The 23,334-nt window shown below is 42.4% G+C and overlaps 1 protein-coding gene across 2 annotated transcripts in view; it reads left to right on the top strand.

Moving 5' to 3' along the window:
• The window catches only part of LOC134207902 (zinc finger protein 2), a 75,069-nt gene extending 59,954 nt beyond the window's left edge, over window positions 1-15,115 (top strand). For both annotated transcript variants that reach the window (XM_062683943.1, XM_062683942.1), the window contains exons 5-6: window positions 10,113-13,975; window positions 14,035-15,115. In XM_062683943.1, the coding sequence (XP_062539927.1) occupies window positions 10,113-13,975; window positions 14,035-14,346 (4,175 nt within the window). In that variant the 3' untranslated portion in view covers window positions 14,347-15,115. The remainder of the gene's footprint in view (window positions 1-10,112; window positions 13,976-14,034) is intronic.
• The last annotated feature ends 8,219 nt before the right edge of the window (window positions 15,116-23,334 follow it).

The raw sequence follows: 23,334 nt of genomic DNA, 5'->3' as shown, positions 1-23,334 counted from the left end.
ACTTTTCAATACGCTTTAGGCGAAACACAGTAGACTGTAAAAAATTTATACCGTTTTGACTCAAATTCCGAACATGACTCATATTCCGTACTCTCACCTTTATATGGCCATTTTGGCTTTATTCGTGTAAATTTCTCCAGAGGATCTTTGTTTCGTTTGTAATCTTGATCCTCAGTCCAGAAAACCACTGAAATATTAGTTTCAGGGCGGTAAAACGACAGTGTTCGGAATTTGAGCCAAAACGGTACACGGAAGCAATGATAAGGAGTTTGTTTGTATTTGAGATAAATTTACTCATTTTGCGCAGACAAACTATACAAACTATATGAGGTCCGAAAATACTGGTCAAATGCCATCATGATATCCAGTGATTTTTCCGGTTCCATTAAACCAGAAACTTGTCTCATACAATGGAGAAAAGACAAAACGATGATGTTGAATATTCGATGAGCATTTATATAATATAAATTTGATTTTTCCTCTTGGTTCTATATAAACTGCTTTAATCGAGGATGAGTATTTGGAATGACGTCACTTATCTAACAGCATGCTATACACAAGAAACTGCATCGAAGGATTTCAATAATGATGGCGACTGATATACTTCAAAGTTGAACCTAATTTTGTCCAAGCAATTTCACCAGTGCCACCAAACTACCGATCCGATGGCCATTAATCAACCCACTCCAGACTCTGGTTTTTCTTGATACGAAGGTTTAACCGTTATTCCAACCATATACGATTTTACTACAGAGTTGAATTTTATTAAAAGTTCTGTAATTTCTTGAAACCACCGACCTAGCCACTTTAGAGCTGGATTTTTCTAAATCAATATCCAGCTTTCCACGCTCGCCATAATGGCGGCTGCTATAAAAAGTTTGACATTAACTGCTTCCAAACACTGAACTGTAATTTCTGTCTAAGCAAGCATTGATTTTGTTCGTTGTCAATAACAGCCAAATTGTTGTTTGGTTTTCATCAACAATAATTACTGTTTGGAAATTCGAAACTTTAGAAAATTATTCTGTAAATCTGACTAATTTTTAATTCAATTTCAGATTTAAGGACCGTTTGAAGCTCTTCATAATCTTCAAATATATCAAACGTTTCTGGTGCCACAAGAAATTATTCAAACTTTATGTGTCTGTTTGTGACACATTGACAAATAGGAGCCCCCCGAAAACATATTTATACCAACATTTTACAAAATTGGGGAAAAAATAGATGTTACATGATATCATGTATCCGTGTTTTGGAGCCAATTCCCTTTAATTGCATACGCAAGTCTGCCCGCCGTACGAGAGAGGAAAACCAAATTGTATGTTGAGCTTCGTGAAGACAAAAATCTTTGATTTATAAAGTTCTCCCATTCAACTGGATCAAAATTGAATCAAACATAGAGTCTTCAGCCTTCTTGAGGAAGTTATTGACGTGATTTCCGTCTATGGACGAGAGTGTTAGTTATTGAAGAGAGTTCTGCAGGTAGAACACTACTTCTTAGCTTCATAGACTTTGCATGTCCGACTGATCTTTATCGTTTGATATCTTATTATGTAGGATTTGGCATGAAAATGATTATTTTCTGAATGTTACATAAAGCTTTTTTTAACTCAAATGTAAGATAGGATAAAGCTAACACTAACTAGTTTACATTTATCGAATAATTTCCAGTATTGAATAATAAAATATCAGAAATATCAAGTTCTAAAACTACGTTTGAAGCCAAAATTCATTAGATAAAGCTGTTGGGCAGCATATAGAGGATAAATCTAAACATTTTCATGTATATACACAGTTCTCAATTTCTGGGCGGTTTGTATTTATGATATATCAGGTAAGCTGAAGGCATAATAGCATGATTTTTTTTCTGGCAGATTGGTGACACCGCTCTGTTTCATTCCATTCTAGTGGCATGTAAGCAGTACCACTATGTCCATGCAGGAAGGTTAAACAACAGTTTAATAGAACTCAGGGCATGGTCTTATGGTTCGGGGTGAGCAACGTCTCATACGATTCCAGTCGACTGGCTGAAGCACCAATATCCACCTTTCCGAATAGCTTCATAATGTCTAAAACAAAATATTTGATTAAGAATGCCGTAATGCCTAAACAAAATAGGTGATAAATTGAGAAGCACCGATGCGTTCCAATCCTTAGCAAATTTTCTTGTTGATAGAAAATGACAAGTTTGGGATGTCATTGGCAACGAAACACATCAAGGCTTGCTTGGTGAAAATTTCAGTTCAGTGTCGGGAAGCAGTTAATGTCAAACTTTTTATGGCAACCGCCATTATGGCGAGCGTGGAAAGCTGGATAGAGTTTCTCTGAAAGTCATTTAACCCACTCCAAAGTCGGGTTTTATACTCTTCTAGGACCGATAGAGCTCCAAGCACTGACCAGTACTCATTTTATTGGCCACTAGTGCGTGAATTCACAACAAAGTTTTTTGTCGAGAATCCGCGCACTACTAATTCAAGTTATTTTTAATTGCGTAGGTTTATGGAATTCAAAAATTCGTGAAAATTTCAATGGATTTCTAAGAATTTTAAGGCTTTTGGTAATCCTTACTGCCTACCTATATATTGGAACATATGAAGATAATAGAAGCTTAAGGAATACATAAAGCAAATTTTAACACACGCAATTAATTGATTTCAAATCTCTCTTATTTAACACGCTCTTTGTTTTGAACTTATGCAAAATAGTAAGGGACGCTCAATAAGGTTTCGCCAAGGGCGTCGACATGCCACCCTACGGCTCTGGTCCTCCGGTATCGGTGTCAGGGGCCGAGAACTCTGACACATCTTGACTTGTGCCAACAAGGTCAGCAGATCCTCGTAGGCAAGGTTGACGTTACCGACTACCTTCAGCAGATTATTCTTCGCCGATTTGACTGCGGTCTCCCAGAGGCCTCCGAAGTGTGGTACTCGCGGTGGAATAAACTTCCAGGTAACGTCGATGCTGGAACAAAGATTTGGTTTCGATCAGCGGCTTCAGTTTTCAACATGCGATAGACTCGGTTGAATACATGCGAAGCTCCTTTGAAGGTAGTGGCGGTGTTCGAACGGAGCTCGATGATCCTTTTGTCTCGAGCGATAAATCGCTCACTAGCTCAATGTGGACAGCATTGGTCGAGAAGCAGACGAATATGGCCACGTAGATTTTCGTGGGGCCATGGGCTCGTACTGCTGACTCCACGTAGAATGGTCCACAACAGTCGATACCGTAAACGGAGAACGGACGCGTCGGCGACACTCACGATACTGGCAGATCAGCTGTGCTCTGTTGGACTAGAGTGGGTTTGGATCGCAAACAAGTGTGGCATTGGTGAAAGATGGACTTGACGTGTGGCGTTACATTGGCGTCCACCGACGCGAAGAGTACCGTCTTCATCCACGAACGGTTTCAGCCACTTCAGCGATGATGACTTGGCGACACGTTCGCCATTCGAAAGATCCGACAACTCCTTAGCAAATGTTTCGTTATGCGCTAAACGGTAGAATAGGTATTCAGCGTGGTGGAGCTCAGAAGTTGTGAGTGGTACGATGGACGATGAAATGATTCGGCTACTAATGATCAACGGAGGAAGAGATGATCCGGAACTGCGCAACTCTATACGCTCCTTCAATCGCTGGATGTAGCGGCCGCAGAATGCAACTACTCGACGTATTTTTTGTAACGAAAGTAGCGAGAAAAAAGATCTCCACAGAAATCTGCTTGTTTGGCGGTCATTGCTATAATTGGAGCTTTACCCCCCTCTTCGGACGCTGCGGGGGAGTTTTCGTGGTTGATGACGGTCTTGGGCCAATATGCAGGTGACAGTGCGAGCCAGGAAGGGCCGTGCCACCAACGGAAACAGTTGATTATATCCGTACACACCTAATTTTTTTCGCCGAGATATCAGCATTTTTTGTTTATTTTCCCGAGGTGGGCACCGCCGAGTTTCAGCAAACATAATTTTTGCCAAGATCTCAGTATACATAAGTGACGTTTCAGTTGCCGAGATACAGCAAATATTCTGCTGAGAATCAGTAATAAACGAAATTTTCTGCCGAAGTTCAGTTTTGAAATTTACTGAACTACAGCGGTGCCCAATTTTGTCGAGTTCGGAATAGAAAGAGTTAGTGTGTAGGGTTGAGGCCACGCGAAATGTCGTCGGCAGGATTTTCGGACTCAGCTATGTGCCTCCAGTGGTCTATACTTGTGGTGGTCTGGATCTTCGACACGCAATTAGCGACGAATGTTTTCCAGCGGGTTGGAACGGCGAGCAGATATTAAAGTACGGTGCTGGAATCGGATCAAAAATAGGCGGACATCCACCTTCTTGAAGAACTGTGTTGCCCGAAGTGCTGTACAGAACTCTAGTTTTGCGATGGAGTGGACAATGGCGCGACTTTTGACTTCGATGTCAACAGGCGGACTTGTATACCTTCCGCCGATTCCGTGCGGACAAAGCAGCAAGCTCCATACGCAACGTAGGATGCATCGGCGAAGAAATGAAGCTGAATAGTAGGTGCTGATGAAAACACGAAGCGAGTAACATGGACTGTAGCCAGGATGCGGAGTGTTGTGTGGAACTGCTTCCACTCGTGTGCAGCTGATCTGACAATGGAGAATCCCACTCGCAGAGAACATCGCCATGCTTCAATGTCCATAGACTCTGCATGAAAAGCTTTGCCTTTGTGATGACCGGACCCAATAGAACCAGTGGGTCGGTGACCGTCGGACGAGGTACTTCTACCATGAATCGAAGGTTGTCGACCTTTAGATCCCACAATAGGCCGAGTGTGGAGTTCATCTGCTCATCCTGCAGATCGTGGAGAAGTTGAAAGGCCAGATCTTCTGGCGGAACATCATGGAGCACTTCTGGAGTGTTCAACCCCCATTTCTTCAGCGATGCAATAGTGGATACGAAGGAAACGGCGATCGTCGGAATGATGCAATACCTGCCTGTACATCTTCTCGACGTCTGCTACTATGGCAATGCGTTGTGTCCGGAATCTAGTGTAAATGGAGTAGAGGTCTTGCTGGACGATAGGTCCAACAAGAAGCGTGTCGTTCAAAGAATAGCCGGATGAGGTCTTGCATGACGCGTGGGTGGGGGATATAGGAGTGTTCAATTCGATTATCTACAGATTCTGGTATCTCCTGCATGTAACCAAGTTGTAGATACTTCTCCATGAATCGGTGGTATAATTCCTTGGTAGCAGGATCTCTATTTGGTCGCCGTTCCAAGCTCGGGAAGCGACGATCGGCAATTGACTTTGATTCTCCGGGAACCTTTTCGGAATCTTCAATCCTCGGAAAACGCACAATGTACCGCCCTGCCAAATTGCGCGTCGTAGTAGCAACGTAGTGTTCTTCGCATAGAATTTCCTCATTAGGTCGAACTGGAGCTGATGGAATTGTTTCCATGTCCCAGAACTTGCGTAGACTGGCTTCCAGTTATAGTCGCACGAACAAAGCGGTTCGTGACCGGTTAATAATTTCCCGAAATAGTCGCTACTGTGGACTAGCAAAATTGTCCTTTATAAACAGGAAGCTTAAGCGCCACCTCGTTAGAGGACTTCCCGCTCATGTACTAATATTGCCCGGTCTGAGACCCATCGAAGTAAGTCCATTGAGAAAACCTTTAAAGAAAGGTTCAAGGACAATTCCGCCTGCACCACTTTCCTAGCGTCCGACTTACTAGAAAATCACGAAACCAGAACCGAACATTACTCACTCGACCCTAACGCAACATATTGAAGTAGAACTTTCCCACATAAAGTTCAACTTATCATCACTGGAAATTCCGCCACTGTTTCCTAGATGGCGACACCGAGTCAAAAGCATATGACTAATTCATAAATCCCTCAACTAGATACGAACGCGTGCAAAAGGAAATAATTCGAATGAATGACTAGCGGCATGAAGAACATTACAGGGGAGGGAAGGTTTGTGTAGTGATGACGACATCTCGCTTCATTTCAAAAACAATACTCATTTATTACTAATCTACACATTGGTCATTCCAGTCCTTCGGCCTATCGTCTATCTATGCGTGCGTGCTCTCTACTCTCTAAGCTGTCTACCCCCAACACTGACGTCACATGTGCACATGGATTAATTTTAACTTTCTGACTTACTCTCGTTACCGCATTCTAGCGCCGGCACGGCAGCATGGTCAGCTCGGCTTGATGCTGTCCCTTTGTGTTACGGCGTGGCTTGGCTCCTATTGTTCACCTCCGGTATTGTCTGTGGCTTGGCTTGTGGTTTACGGTAGCGTGGGAATCGCTATTGTTCGCCGGCGTGGGAAGAAAGCAGCACCACGCGACGATGCATCCACCTACCAGAGCAAGCCAACCTTTCTCGATGATCGGCTTCGATCACAAGCGTGATGAAATGGTACTTGGACACGGCGAATTTGGCGAAACGGTGTTGAACTCTACCTTGGTTCCGAATGCTACGTGGTGACGGTACGCCAGCCGGAAGCTCAACAAACGATTGGGTACCCACGTGGTCTTCGGCGTTGAACGGGATGGGGCGCGATGTTGACGGCGCAGCCCTTCCGGCTCGAATGGATGCTGGCCGGTTTGTTTGCCTGTCGAAAATGATTAGCGGCGGTGGTCCTAGTTTCCTGTCCGAGAGATAGAGCCGTCGAACGGCTGTTCGACAAAAAAGTTACGAGAGCACGCCGACTACTTATGCACGACTTTATTACCTTTCTGGCTTCACTTATCACTAGGATTAGCACAACTTTCTTCACGGGGGAAACTGACTGGGACTTCTGTAATAATCAAGACTAATCAGCACTGAAATACTTCCTTTTACTATATGGTCTCACTCAAAAAGGTTTCACGGATCGCGGGAGAACTTCCGAATCGTTTCGACTATCTAGGCAAAGTGGTAAAGAATCAGATAAAATAGTCCGGGAAATCGTCAACTTCTAGCAAAGAGTCTCGAGTCGGTTTTCATTGTCTTGTTCTGGTTTCTGGCATCTCGCTCCCACCAGTAGTCGCAGAGCTGACTTCTTTGTCCTAATCCCCAATCCCCCCAAGGTCTCCTACAAACTTGACCTTCGGCTCATCCCCGATCACGGGCAATCAATTAACTCTCGCGAGAGGGTTAACAGCTATTATGTACAAGTTCAGGTGTTGTGTCCAGTGCTAGCCTATGCGTAGGCGAATCGTGAAACTTATTTCACATGCGTAGTTCTTAAGATGGTTTATGTTACTCTTAGGTCATTCCATGTGGATCGATGCAAACAAATATATGTACATAAAGATATTTATTTAACTGATTAATATTTACAAATTCGCTATTGTAACGGGCTACCGTTACACAGTCGATCGCCACTAGTGGACAGGTAGCAGAACCGTGGAATGCAGGTTGCCGAGCGAGATGCGTGACCAGTGACCACCCAACCAAAGAGAGTTTCGACTACTCACGGAAAACCTTCACCCAGAGAAATCTTCCGTCCCGTGTGTTTCGCTACCGATGACGAGGTCTACGTTTACGAGAACATTGAACTGTGGATCTGCTAGCTCGACGCTTGGAATTGTCCACGCTGAAATGTCGATCGGCTTAGATAGCTGCTTCAGTACCAAAACCTGCAATTTCATCGAGATCGTTCGATCTCCCGACTCGATGGTTGCTGTAATAGCACTACTAATCTACTGTGTGGAGGATCCGATGTCTGCGACGGTTACGTCCACTGTAGACTGGCGGCTGAAGAGGTTCTTCGCCAACGGTTTCGAAATGAAATTCGACATCGATGCCGAATCGCAGAGAGCACGTGCCTTGTACGAGATGCCGTGGTCGTCAACGATGTTTAGAACAACCGTTTTTAACGGCGGGCGTCATGACGGGATGTGGATGGAAGCGGTCAAGATGAATACACCACTAGGTGTTCCAATGTGCCAAACTCACGATTCAGCCATCTTGGATTTTAGTATGGGAGAGCCAGCCGGTTTGTTTTCGTTTTGCACTGAAACTGAATTTTTCACCCCCGCCTTCTTCTCTTCCACAAACTAAGCACATTGCAACACCTAGCTGTGTATTCATCTTGGAAGCGGTTGCTGAACGGAGGAAACTATAGAAACAGCGGGCTTCGACGACACGGCTGGCTCTGTTATGCTTGCTTGGATTGCAGAAGCGAGTGGTGTTTCTCATTTCATGTACTGCAGATGTATTTGGATTTGCACTTCTTGAATTGATGGCCAACGCTGAGGCAGTTCCAACATAAGCGCTTTTGGGAAGCTAACTCTCGGCGTTGACTGACGTTCTTCCCAAGAAACACCGGACAAATGTGGATGGAATGACTGTGCGAACAGGAGTAGCTGGGAGTGGATGAGGCTGATCCAATTGGCCGACACATTCTGTTTGAAGCTTTTCTACTGGAAGCCGGCCACCTTCGACGAGGCTGATTGATGACTGTTTGGCCCGACGGAATTGAGTATACGCCACTGATATAGAAAATCGACCAGTTCTTCATATTTTACATAGTCCTTGTGGCTAGTCTTCTCTTCCCAGGCGCGTAGTGTGGCTAGGACACGAAAATGTCTTTGATAAACGTCGACCAAACTGTGGATGCGTGTTGCACACTTCTGCTTCACTGCGGGTAACTCGTACAGCGCCGTGAAGAGTTGCTTCTTGAGGTATTTCCGGTGGTCGTACCTCTTCAGAAAAGCGTCTTCAAATTGTAGCGTAGCTATCGGCGGCGATATCGACCGATTCAAAGGGTTTGTTGGTGCTACCTTCGAAAGATTGGAGAAGGTATTGGAGCTTGGCGACTGTGGAAATATCGCCGTTCGCGTGGATCATCGATGTGAACGTGTCCCGGAACGAAATCCAACGTGAAAAGTCCCCTTTGAACTTCCGTAGGTCGATTTTTTTGCATACGGAGGTGGAAGTTTGCCTGGTGTTGCTGTGGAGCGTGTACCGAATCGTTTAACGCTGAGTGGTTGGGATCCCCGGCGCGCTTCGAGATAAGGAAACTCAAATTCAACGCGTTCGTCGATGTGCTCATCCAGAGCCTTTGGCGCATCCAGCTTCTCGATCACACTCTGATACTCCGCCTTGTCCATTGAACGGTGTAACAACCCTTCGCGACATTTCAAATTCGTAGAAAGTGGATCGTTTTATAACCGAATCGATCTCTCCTTCCCGTCGCGAGAAAACCAACTTCTACGCGGTATCGCAAATCGAGAGCGCGACCGGTTTTCCATTCGATTCGCGGCAAATAGCAATTAAATAAAAGCTACCAACTTTCTATCGTACTAGAAACACGGCTACTGTTAGCCACATGCAGGACTAACGTGAAACCGACTCACCGGGGGCTAAAAGGATGAAATTGCGCCCAACGGATCCAATGGCACCGATGGCGAGCGATGGCGCCGAATCTTGCTCCAATCCACGCTAGCAAGAGATGAAGATGGCCAAAGATGAATAGGGCAAATCACCTTCTCACAACGGCCACATAAAGTTGGCAAGATGGCCAGGAACAATGTCCGATCTTCTTCATATCACTAGAGTAACACTCGCCTTAGTGCACTCTCAAGCGCAAAATTGTTCACGCAAATCACGCACGAAAAGTTTGCTGACGGCAGAATGTGTTCCAAAAGTTTGCTTCTCACCCGCGATTGAAACACTTGAACAGATAGTCACCAGTCTGGACACCAAAATACCGTCGCAATGATTGATATGCATGATTTATTACTCCCACAGCTGCCGAATAGTACCCGCCTTGGTACTATCCCCAGGCCCGAGACAGTCACTAAGTGCGCTAAATAAAAGTAATTGTCTCCCACACGAATTAGGTCTACCCGCCTTGCTAAAGACTCCCAGTGCACTCGCACTATTAGTTCGCAGAAAGCAATCGATAACCAGCGCGCGCGGGAATCACTTTCCGGTATGAAATGGCTTCGATCCGGCTCAAGGACCAAATGTTCACGATACTCGCATGCCGTCACTCGAAAGACTTGCGTCGCTAATTGATTATCAGCCCCAACAAATTCCGCGAATATAGAAGACATTCTACTAAACAAGCAAATAATTCATTATACAAACATTTTGTTAATTTCTTCCTCACATTTCTAACGCCAAAATTCGTCTCTTGTTCTATCCACCAGGCGCCGACTCCCAAGATGCAATGGACTCGGCCTCGGCGGCCACCGGGGACAACAACGGTGCCACCACGGTCAACGCCCTGTGCAGCATCCTGCAGGAGAAGAAACCGTGGAACGGGGAGAACTGCAACGGCAAAGGAAACGCCACAGGGGGCACTGCCGGAAGCAATGGAAACGGCAGTGGCTCGTCCAATTCGCCCACCGAGGGCACCTGCAAGGATCGCTGTCTGGTGTGCAGCGTGTGCAACAATTTTTCCTCCAAGAAGATCAACGTCATGCAGCATCTGCTGCAGAACCACAACGTCGGCAACGAGCTGCTCGCGCAAGACTATCCCAACTTGAATGTGCCATCCGCGTTGCAGAAGAAACCGTTCGACTATTTGCGCACGCTGACCGAGGCTAGAAGCGCCCAGAACCTGCGACTGATCGAGAAGGTCACTTTCATGAACGATACGTTCGGCATGAAAGAGAACTGTAACGATCTGAAGCATGGTAACTTGGCGGAGATATTGGAAAACTTTATGGGAGGGAAGGACGAGGGAGAGAAGGTGGAGAAGAATTCGATCCAGACGGTTTCCTGCCCGCTGTGTCCGGAGACGTTCCTGGATCAAGTAAACGTGGAGACGCACGTGATTCGAGTTCACAACATCAAGATGGAAGGCTTGAACAGACTGCTGAAGTTGGTTGATACCTCGCAATTTCTTAAGACCACTAAACAACAACAGCAACTCGGCAGTCCGGACAAGTCGCCCAAGAAGGAAACGTCGCCCTCGCCGGAGATTAAATGTTCCTTCTGCAAGGTCTGCTTCGACTCCATGGTAGACCTGAAAATTCACTGCAACGAAAGCAATCATTTTAAGCGTAATGCCGACTCGGAAGATCTCGCCTGCTTCTTGAACGACTGCAAGGACGCATTCGACAATCTGTCCGATCTGCACCAGCACTTCAAGGCAAACCATCTGAACTTTTTGATCTCGGAGAATCACACCTACAAGTACCGCTGCAAGCTGTGTCCGTTTGCGTTCAAGACGCACGAGAAGCTGAACAGACATCTGTTCTACCATTCGCTGCGGGAGTCAACGAAATGCTTCTACTGCGATGCACACTTTAAGAACATCAACTCGCTGACCAGCCACATCGCGGAGAAGCACCCGCAGGAGTCGGCTGCGCAAAAGGGAACCGACGGTCAGCAGGAATCGGCATCGATCTTGTTCTTCAAGGATCTGAAGAGGAAGATGATGAACCACAAGAACGGGATGAGTCCGAAGTCGGACCGTAGTCAAACGCGGGATAGCGCGGATGAGGATCGTTTGAGCGAGAAGTCTATGAGCAGCAAGAGCAGTTTGTACTACGAGAAGAGTTTGGACGGATCGGATGGAGGGGCAGCTGGGTTGAAGTATTCGTGCAACGACTGCAAGTTCAGCTTCATGGATGCGGCGGCTCTGGAGCGGCACGTGACTACGGTGTTCCACATGCCGAAGGAGAAGGATAAATCGACAGGAGAGGGTCTGGCTGGAATGGCGAATAAGCAACAGCTGTTCTACGACATCAAGTCGGAGAAGTTCACCAACCCGAACAGGCCGTTTAAGTGTACGATCTGCATGGAGAGCTTCACACAGAAGAATATTTTGTTGGTCCACTACAACAGTGTGTCGCACTTGAACAAATTGAAGAAGTTCAAATCGGAGAAGCAACAGTTTCCGTTTGCGATGGGTGATGGTGGTGGAGATGGGTGCGAGCATGGAGGTGGGAAGGATATGGGTGGAGGGCAGCAGCTCGATTTGAAGGCTTTTGGCTTGCCAATGTTCGGCGATGTTGGAGAGAAGCGGAAGGACATCGAAGAAAAGGAAACTGCGCGGAAGAAGTTCAAGTGCGACATCTGCAACGTGGCGTACACCCAAGGAAGCACGCTGGATATTCACATGCGTAGTGTGCTTCATCAGACTAGGGCTTGTCGTTTGCAGGAAAGGAACATGTTCGGTCAACTTCAAGTAACTGACAAGAAGAAGCCCGAATTTCCATTGATACAAACAATTCCGGAAAGTCACGAATCCCCGAACTTCATCGACGATACACCACTACGAAAAATTAAATCTCCGGCTGAACAGCAGCGGCAGCAGCAGCAGCAACAGCTGCAACAACAACAACAACAACAACAACAGCTTCATCAGCAAGAACAACCGCAGCCCCCGCCAATGCAACAACAACATTTGCTGAATCCTATGCTCGGTGCGTTTGGTCTGGGTGCTGCTGCTGCCGCTGCAATCGATAAACCTGAGATAGCTCTGTGTGAATGCTGTTTCCAAGTTTTCCCAAATAAGGCTACGCTTGAAACGCATCTTGAATTAAGTCCCGAATGCTCGGCCGTTAAGAAGAAGATCATGGAGAACAACGCTGCACCGGAGAGCTTTAACGACAGCTTCCAGCAGCAAGCTCTCAATGAACTCGCCAAGGTGAACAATCCCCTCCCCGGGTTCGACTTTACCCCGGAAGCCCTTTTAGGAAAGACTCCTTTCCCACTGGATCCGACCGCCAATCTTATGGATCCGAACTTTTTGAAAAACGCCTCGCTCTTACAATTTGCCACCGACCCCAACAACAAGCTCGGTCCAAATGCTCTAAACGTACTGAACTTTATGCACTTCCATCACCTGATGTCCCTCAGCTACTTAAACCTCGCACCGCAGTTGAACTTTGGAGCTGTTCCACCGAAGGTTCCAGATATCAACGCCAAGACCGATCTTGAAAAGGTCATTCCAGTAGACAAAACCAAGTTGTCGTCGGTCGTACTACCACCTAATTTAAACGGGAAATCTCCACTCGAAATGAACCTCATGCAGCACAGTCTGGAATCCAAGCTTCCTCCACAACCCCCTCAACAACAGCCGTGCACCCAAAAACGCGCCCGAACTCGCATCACCGATGACCAGCTCCGCATTCTACGCTCGCACTTCGACATCAACAACTCGCCCAGTGAAGAGAGCATCCAGGAGATGTCCCTCAAAGCAAACCTCCCGCCCAAGGTCGTCAAGCATTGGTTCCGCAACACGCTCTTTAAGGAGCGCCAACGCTCCAAAGACAGTCCTTACAACTTCAGCATTCCTCCTTCAACCAAGCTCAACGTCGAAGAATATGAACGCACCGGCGAAACTAAGGTAACCGATCTCCAATCCAACGACTCACAGGACACCTCGCAGAACTCCACCGATACGAAGCTGAACGAGATCAAACAGAGCTTCTCGAAATCCTTGATGGAATCCTTGTCAAAGCATCAGGCCAGCCAGGAGATGGGAAACCTTCAGCTAAGCAAGAATCTTTTTCCGGACCCTTTTGGGACCCCGGACTTTCAAACCCAGCACGAGCAAGCCGCCCAACTTCAAGCCAACGTGGTCAATTTTTTCTCCCAAGCCCCCGAAGTAACACCAAGTAAAAAGAAAAAAATCAAATCCGAATCCTCCAATGCGTCCCCCATTCCGGCAGATCTCCAAATCGATTCCACCAACTCCAGTCCTCTCCCGATGCGTCCTCCCAGCGCCATCTCCCTCAAGAAACACATGTCCGACCCGCGCCCCTCTCTCGGCACGCCGATCATGATGGAAGAACTAAAAAATCCTAGTCCCATTGACAGCCCGGTCCTATCACCGCCCAGCTCTATCGCCGGTGGCATGCTCCCACAGCAGATGTCGCAGAACCAGGCCATCACCTGCTCGAACGGAAAGCGCGCCAATCGCACCCGATTCACCGACTACCAGATCAAGGTGCTGCAGGAGTTCTTCGAGAATAATTCCTATCCCAAGGACAGCGACTTGGAATATCTCAGCAAACTGTTGATGCTCTCGCCGAGGGTCATTGTCGTGTGGTTCCAGGTAAGGCAGATGATATTCCAGCTGGAAAGCTCGAAGCTATAATCAATTTCTGTTTACAGAACGCCCGCCAAAAGCAGCGTAAGATCTACGAGAACCAACCGAATCCGACCTTCGAGACGGACGACAAGAAGGGCATCAACATCAACTACACCTGCAAGAAGTGCAACCTGGTGTTCCAGCGGTACTACGAGCTGATCCGCCATCAGAAGAACCACTGCTTCAAGGAGGAAAGCAACAAGCGGTCGGCGAAGGCCCAGCTGGCCGCGGCCCAGATCGCCCATTCGTTCACCAGCGGCAGCGAGGATTCGGACTCCAGCATGGACGTGAGCCGTCGCGAGTTCCAGCCGCGCGAGAACGATTTCCCCCTCTAGGGGTCAGCCCCGGACACTCGAGTGCTCGAGTGTTCCAACTTCTTCGGTAACTTTGGTTAATAGAACCTCGCATCCCAGTGATTCCACGCAGCAAAAGTCTTCTGTTAACTGTGTACTACTTTTATTGTGTATCGTCGCGTACCACCGCCAGTTTCGATCTATTTACCCTAAGTTTGTCTGAATTCCTCAGGAGTTAATTTTAAAACTATATTTTCCAGTGATTTCGTACATTCCAAACCCCTTTATTAGTTAGTAGCGCTGGCGCCATTTTGTCTTTCTTTTTTTAGGTCGTCCAAATTATTCGATTGATTCTTTTAAACCCCTTTTTATAAAGCATGGATTTTTCTAATGTTTGAAAAATATTTCTTTTACATTCCAAAATCAAATCTACACTATTTTTATATACAATTTATTGAGAGAAAATCGTAACGAAAATAATTCCCCGCATCAAATGTAATGTGAAAGTTCCTAAAAGTAAAAGCAAGCAAGATGAACGAGAACGGCGTTGTAGTGAAATGCGAAACGAAAGCATTGTTTGTAACTCATTTGCCATAATTGAAATGAATGAAAGAGCGTCGAGAAACTAAGAAAAAGAAACAACAGCAAACATAGCAACAACTAAAAGAAACCAGAACTGCTATAAAACACATATAGATAATTATATTGTTTTGTCATTTTTATTATTGATAAATTTTATTGAAAAGCAGGCGAATAAATCCAAGCAACATCATGGAGATTGTTATGAAAACAAAAACTAAGCAAAAACCAAGTAGTCGTTGATATCATCTGACTGGTCCGAAATATCCATCACAGCTCCAATCAAAGCATGCGCCTCGCAAGGAAGACAATGGAAACGCATGGTTGTTTGTTGGCACATCCCGTTGTTGTTATTATCACCGCGCTGTCAAATCATCATACCTTCATTTGATGTTTCAGAAGGATCCATTGAAGCACGTGAGAATATTGCTGTTGTTATTGTCAACCAGGCTTGTAAAATGTCATCTGCATGTCATTTGACTAATTTGTTCATAACTTTCCGCTGAAGTCAAATTTGCTTCATAATTTTGGATGTACGCATAACGCTTGAGTAGTTCTATATGTTTGTCCAAGGGTACATTACTCTAAATATAACATCTGAGGCTAGAGAGTGAAATCTCTCCAAAATGTCACGTGTCATTTGACATAATGTCATTTGAATGGCATTTTGCCTCCCACGCCCCAGATTACATATTTACAGCAATGTCTTGTTAGACAAAGTTGTAGCCACATTAAAGCGCTATAAGTTCGTCATACTTGATAGTTGATATCTAACTACTGAAAAAAGTTCTGGGATAATTATACAAACGAATGCAAATGACATTTTACAACACTGTGTCAACCATTAGTTTATTTTTAAGAATCGTAAATCAAAGCTAGTAGGCAAAATTGGTTCAAAATGCCCAGACAGATAAAACGGGTCATCGCTTGTCGTCGCTAATAGACTCAATCCAGTGAAGGCTCTAAAAACATGAAACATGTGTAGACCTGTGCGCCAATCTACTTTGAACCGGCGGCGGCGTGAATGCAATATTCTAACGGCGGCTCGGAACAGCGTGGTCCAAAATTTTTTTTCAAACAATATCCTTTCTTTAAATGTTGGCATTTCTCGTGCTTTTAGCACGCTTTTAGTGGTAAGCATCATTTATAATAAGTGCACTATTGATTTTTTATAAGGTACACTGGGGGAAGTGGAAAAAGGGGGAGAGTGTAAAAATTGACTCGAAAAATTGGAATTGTACATACTTTACAGTTTTTACCACATCATAACATTATGCAGGAATATATTTTGATGCTCACACTAATACTATGTTGAAATTTGTATAATACACACACTAACACGGTTAACGCTTGAACTTCAATTTTAGGTTTCGCGAGAAGTTGATTTTGACATTCATAAAATCAATTCTTATTTGCACCAATTGTCCTTTTTTCAAGTGAATTTATATCATAGGTGACCATTATAATACATTTAAATCATCCCATTCAATTGGTAGCGGTTTGTACCAAGAACGCAAATAATTCAAAGATTTTACACTTACCCCAGGTATCCAACACTGCACAATGGGGAAATTCGATTTCAAAGGTGGAAAAAATTGATAACTTTCTTAACGAACAACTTACAGAAGAGATCAAGAGCTTATTCGAAAGGGAATTTTGCAAAGAATTCAGTGAGTTCTGTTTCATGGACGTGGAACGCTTCTGTATGTAGTTATTGAGCTCGTTTTGCCCTAATGCCCCATATATGCGAGTTTCCAAACTTTTTGTCATTTTATCTTCAAGACATTGTTCTAAAATTGTGTTTATCTCTTCACTGTGGATCCACAGAAGGGTACTAAATATATTTTGTTAGTAAAAGTTGGAAATTTAAGGGATTTTGGGGTCAAATAAGCATCAAAGTGCATTTTATGTACAATTTTCATGTATTCTGTAAAAAATAGTAATATTTACAGATAAGTGTTGATATTATTGTCTCAAAGTTTTGAACAGATATTGACAAATGTTTGCCGAACAAAAATTAATGAAATAAATCGTTTCACAAATGTTTTATTTGGTTATTTATTGAGTAAAAAACGATTTTCAAAAACTTTCGAATAGCACCGATCCTAAACGTTTCCAAACCATACCCGATAGCACAACTAGACAAGAATAGTCATATGTTATGAGTCTTGATGTGATCATAGATAGGAGGTGATGGGAGATACTCTTTTTTCTTACCTTTTTGCCCAAATTCCCCTATGAAATAATATAGCTCAATGATTCTGAGGAAGGAAATGATGTGGTAATGTTAATCTAATTAATATTTTCCAATAATATAATGAAAATAACAAATAATCATATAATTTATTAAAAATATTGAATTATAGGGGATTTAGGGGTCATGCAGCTCATTTAATGTAATTTTTTATTCAAAATAGGATAACATTTTTCACAGTATTGTACTAAAGATTTGTTCTCCTCTTCATTATAGATCCATAGAAAAGCACTATACATCCTTTGTTTGTAAAAGTTGGAAATTTAAGGGATTTTGGGGTCAAATAAGTATTAAATTGCACTTTACGTGAATTTTTCATGTATTCTGTAAAAATTAATAAAATTATTATTATTCTCCCAAAATGTTCTACAGACATTGATAAATGTTTGCGAAATAATTTCTAATAAAGTAAATCATTTCGTAAGTGCTTTGTTTTGTGATTTACTGGGTAAAACCCGATTTTTTAAATGCTTCTGAAAAGTGCCGATGCCAATCATTCCCAAACCATACCCGTTTGCACAACTAGATAAGAGTAAATATATTAGTCGATGTGATAATAGATAGGAATAGATAGGAAATATTCTTTTCTCATGACGTTTCACCCAAATTCCCCTTATGAAATAATATAGCTCAATGATTCTGGGTTAAGAAATGATGGAGTAACATTGATTCAATTATAATTTGTCAATGATACAATACTAGCTTGCATTGAAAAAAAAATCCAAGGGTTCAGGGCTCAGAACCTTTTTTTTTATTAAATACATAATTAATGAGTTTTTTCACTTATTTGTCCCAAAATACCTTAAAAATCAATTTTTAATGTAATATATGGATATTTGTTTTTTTATGGTATCAATTTCTGTTAAAAAAAATTATGACAATAATATCAACTATTATCTGTAAATATCTGAATAATCAATAGGCTGTAGATTTCGCCAAAATTGACCATATGTAGAGCTACATCAATGCTTGCAAGTTTTTAAATCACCGTATAATAACCCTGAATGACCATTTGACGTAATGTAGTGCAAATGATTTCTTGGGTATTATTATTTTTTACAGAATACATGAAAATTCACATAGATGCAGTTTGATGATTATTTGACCCCAAAATCCCTTAAATTTCCAACTTTTTCCAACAAAATATGTATAGTGCTATGTATGGATCTACAATGAAGAGGAAAACAGAATTTCAGTGTAAAAGATAAAAGTACCAAGATATGAAAAATTTTGGTGTATGGGACATTGGGGCAAAACCAGCTCAATAACTACATGCAGAAGCGTCTCATGTTTATAAAACATCACTCACTGAATTTCTTGGAAAATTCGCTTTCGAATAAGCCCTAAACCTTATCTGTGAGTCGCTCGTGAGAAAAGTTATCCTATTTTGTATAAAAAGTTACATTAAATGAGCTGTATGACCCCTAAATCCCCTATAATTCAATATTTTTAATGAATTATATGATTATTTGTTATTTTCATTATATCATTGGAAAATATCAATTAGATTAACATTACCACATCATTTCCTTCCTCAGAATCATTGAGCTATATTATTTCATAGGGGAATTTGGGCAAAAAGGTAAGAAAAAAGAGTATCTCCCATCACCTCCTATCTATGATCACATCAAGACTCATAACATATGACTATTCTTGTCTAGTTGTGCTATCGGGTATGGTTTGGAAACGTTTAGGATCGGTGCTATTCGAAAGTTTTTGAAAATCGTTTTTTACTCAATAAATAACCAAATAAAACATTTGTGAAACGATTTATTTCATTAATTTTTGTTCGGCAAACATTTGTCAATATCTGTTCAAAACTTTGAGACAATAATATCAACACTTATCTGTAAATATTACTATTTTTTACAGAACACATGAAAATTGTACATAAAATGCACTTTGATGCTTATTTGACCCCAAAATCCCTTAAATTTCCAACTTTTACTAACAAAATATATTTAGTACCCTTCTGTGGATCCACAGTGAAGAGATAAACACAATTTTAGAACAATGTCTTAAAGTTAAAATGGCAAATAGTTTGGAAACTTGCAATATATGGGACATTAGGGCAAAACGAGCTCAATAACTACATACAGAAGCGTTCCACGTCCATGAAACAGAACTCACTGAATTCTTTGCAAAATTCCCTTTCGAATAAGCTCTTGATCGCTTCTGTAAGATGTTCGTGAAGAAAGTTATCAATTTTTTCCACCTTTGAAATCGGATTTCCCCATTGTGCACTGCGGGGAAAGTGGATAATGTTCTAATTACGCAATTTGTTTCTTCCCGCCAGGGTTTATTTCGATAGCTGTGAATCTGAATATGTTCCTTCTTTGTTATCATTGTGATTCCAGTGGACTAATATAAATGAGAAAATGCCTGATTAATCCAACTATCGGTATTGATGCCTTTCACATGTTTTACATATGGAAAAAAATATATAAGAAGGTTAAAAATAGCACTGATAGGTAAATATATTGTATAATTCACATATTTTTTTTTTTTCATAACATGTTTCGCCGTTGAATGCAATTTTTTTTGCGAACAAATTGGTTAAGGACTTAAGTGTTTAAGTGCTTAAGAATAGCTGATAATTTTGTACGTGCTTTGCGCACACACATACATACAAATACGCACATACAGACATCATCTCAATTAGTTAAACTAAGTTGATTAGTTTATAACCCTGTAGTTCCCATTTTTCCTTTAAAAAGTTCGTCTTTGGGGCGAACATATAGATTTTACATAAACAAAGTGTTCGAGAAGGCAAAACCAGCCCTCCCCTAGCTATAACGAGAATTCCTTGAGGATCTCTTCCGTTAAGGTAATGAAATTATTCCACAAAAGATACTCAGAGCAATTATCGTATTGATTTTAGTTATATGTAACTACTCATCACTATTGAAGTCCAAGGTAACATGGGTTTTCCACTTACCCCATCCTACTAGGGTAAGTGGAAAAACAACTCCTAATTTTAAAATCTATTTCCATAAATTTCAAGCGACCAAAATGGTATGAATTACCACACAGTTGGTGCAAAATTGACTGTTTTTGATAGTCCATTTTGATTGAACGCATTTAGATCATTTAAACTGGTTTTACACTAATTCAAACATGCACTATCGATTTTTCCTTTTCCACTTCCCCCAGTGTACCTTACTGCAATGTGATGATAAAGTGTGCGAAAACTTTTGGTGTTTAACTGATTCAATACGGATTTTTTTTTCGTCGTATTTCAACATAAATTTTGGACATACTGCTTCAAAAACAGATGCAAACCATAAAAAAGTTGAAATATGGGGGTAATTTTTTTTTTTAGATCTTTTAGGGCTTCCAAACCGTCCTTGAGTTCAGATCGTGATGATCTACATAAACAACAAAGCGTTTTACGGCGCCGCAATCGTAATATGAAGTTGGAAATGGTACTCGAGACATAATTTAACTATTTTTATCAAACCACAGTGTTACCACAAGATCAACGGTAATCCAAACTATTCTTGAGTTCAGATCTTGGAGGTCTACAAGATCAACAAAGTAATTCATAGGTTCCCGAGCTTGTGTGTTAGTTGGATAAACCTCATGGGACATCCTTACACCAGTCTACACAAAATACATCGTTCCCAGAATATTTACGGTACTCCAAAAAATTCTTGAGCTCAGATCTTGAAGGTCTTCAAGATCAACAGAGTGCTTCATAGGTTACTGAGCTTGTGTGTTAGCTATAGAAATCCCATGGGACATCATTACATCAGTATTTCAAAACAGAATCTACATTCCCAGAATAGCTATGGTACTTCAAACCATTCTTGAGTTCAGATATTGAAGGTCTATAACACCAATAGAGGGTTTCATACGGTCCGGAGCTTGTGTATTAGTTGGAGCAACCCCATGGGACATCATTACACGAGTATACACAAATCACAACATTCTCAGAGTTCCTGCGGTACTCCAAATAATTCTTGAGTTCAGATATTGGAGATCTTCAAGACCAACTGAGTAATTCATAGGTTTCCGAGCTTGTGTGTTAGTTGGTGAAGCCCCATGGGACATTATTACATCAGTATATAAAAAATCAACATTCTCAGAATATCTAAGGTACTCCAAACCATTCTTGAATTCAGATCTTGGAGGTGTACAAGACCAACAGAGTGATTCATAGGGTACTGAGCTTGTGTGATAGTTGGAGCAAACCCATGGGACATCATTACACCAGTATACACAAATCACATAATTTTCAGAGTTCCTGCGGTACTCCAAATCATTCTTGAGTTCAGATATTGGAGGTCTACAGGACCAACAGAGGGGGCCCTCCTTAGCCGTGCGGTAAGACGCGCGGCTACAAAGCAAGACCATGCTGAGGGTGGCTGGGTTCGATTCCCGGTGCCGGTCTAGGCAATTTTCGGATTGGAAATTGTCTCGACTTCCCTGGACATAAAAGTATCATCGTGCTAGCCTCATGATATACGAATGCAAAAATGGTAACCTGGCTTAGAAACCTCGCAGTTAATAGCTGTGGAAGCGCTTAATGAACACTAAGCTGCGAGGCGGCTCTGTCCCAGTGTGGGGATGTAATGCCAATACGAAGAAGAAGAAGAAGAACCAATAGAGTGATTCATCGGTTTCCAAGCTTGTGTGTTAGTTGGTGAAGCCCCATGGGACATCATTACACCAGTATATACAAAACACAATTTTCCCAGAATATCTACGATACTCTAAAGCATTATTAAGTCCAAATATTGGAGGTCTACAAGATCAACAGAATAATCCATAGGTTTTTGAGCTTGTATGTTATTTTGAGCCCTATGGGACATCATTACACCGGTATATACAAATCATAAGATTTCCAGAATATCTACGATACCATACATGAGCTATTCCAACTCATGAAAATAGTTGAGACATCAAAGATCTTTTTGTTGATCCATTTGAATATTAGGATCTGACCTCAAAGACAGTATGGAATGTTGTAGAAATTCAACAAATTCTGTTATGTGTCTAAAATGGTGTTACGAGGTATCTTGAAGCTATTCCAACTCATAAAAATAGTGGGAACATCAAAGATCTTTTAGGATCTATTAGGATCTGAGCTCAAAGACAGTTTAAAGTGTCGTAGAAGTTCAACGAATTCTGTAATGTGTCTATAATGGTGTAACGAAGTCCCGTTGAACAACTCCAACTCATAAAAATAGTTGAGACATCGAAGATCTTGTTGATAGTTTTGAATATCATTTTGAATATTAAGATCTGTACTCAAGGACAGTTTGGAATGTCATAGATATCGAACAAATTCTGTGGTTCGTTTGTAATTCTGTTACGTGGTACCTTGGAGCTATTCCAACTCATAAAACTAGTGAGGACATCGAAGATCTCCATGTTGATCGATTTGAATATTAAGTTCTGTACTCAAGGATAGTTTGGAGTGTCGTAGATATTGATCGAATTCTGTAGTGTGTCTATAATGGTGTTACGAGATATCTTTGAGTTATTCCAACTCATGAAACTAATAAGGACAGCGAAGGTCTTCATGTTGATCGATTTGAATATTAAGATCTGTACTGAAGGACAGTTTGGAATGCCGTAGATATTGACCGAATTATGTAGTTTGTCTGTAATGGTTTGTTTGTTTGTTTTTATGAACGGCATTTCACACCACTGGAGTGCATTCATGCTGAATCAAAAAGTTCCAGTCGACAACCGTCTCTTTGCCGTGGTCCCGCATTGTGGGTCGATGTGTGCGTCGTCGTCGTTCTCATTGTATCTGTATCGTTGCGATTTTGGTCCATCTCTTTACTCTGTTGTTCGGCGTTGTATGAAACTGTTCGTTTTTCTTGCTGAGTTCCTTCGCTCGATGTCACTTGTTTGTTTGGGCTTCGGAAAGTTACAAGTGTAGATTCGTTATCTATCACGCGACGGTATTTGCACCTCCATCCTCATCCGTTTCACTCTGACACCGTTTGGTACCCCAGGAAAGAAGTTCTTCCACACTTCATTTTGTATGGAGATCACTTTTCCATATTGCTCCATGTGTTGGGTGATGGTTGTGTCAGACATACATGGTAGTAGGTCATGCAGCCTTACTGTGGTAGTGGGGCCATCGACATATATAGGGATAGAATACTTCACACACTGATATCGGAATGTGTGTCGGAGATGATGCTCTTTTTGCAGCCGTAATGCCAAGCCTGCATCGTTCA

The sequence above is a fragment of the Armigeres subalbatus genome, chromosome 1, assembly GCF_024139115.2.
Source record: "Armigeres subalbatus isolate Guangzhou_Male chromosome 1, GZ_Asu_2, whole genome shotgun sequence".
NCBI classification, from domain to species: Eukaryota; Metazoa; Arthropoda; class Insecta; order Diptera; family Culicidae; genus Armigeres; species Armigeres subalbatus.
Note: the sequence above shows the minus strand (reverse complement) of the source record. Positions and strands in the feature narration are given on the sequence as shown.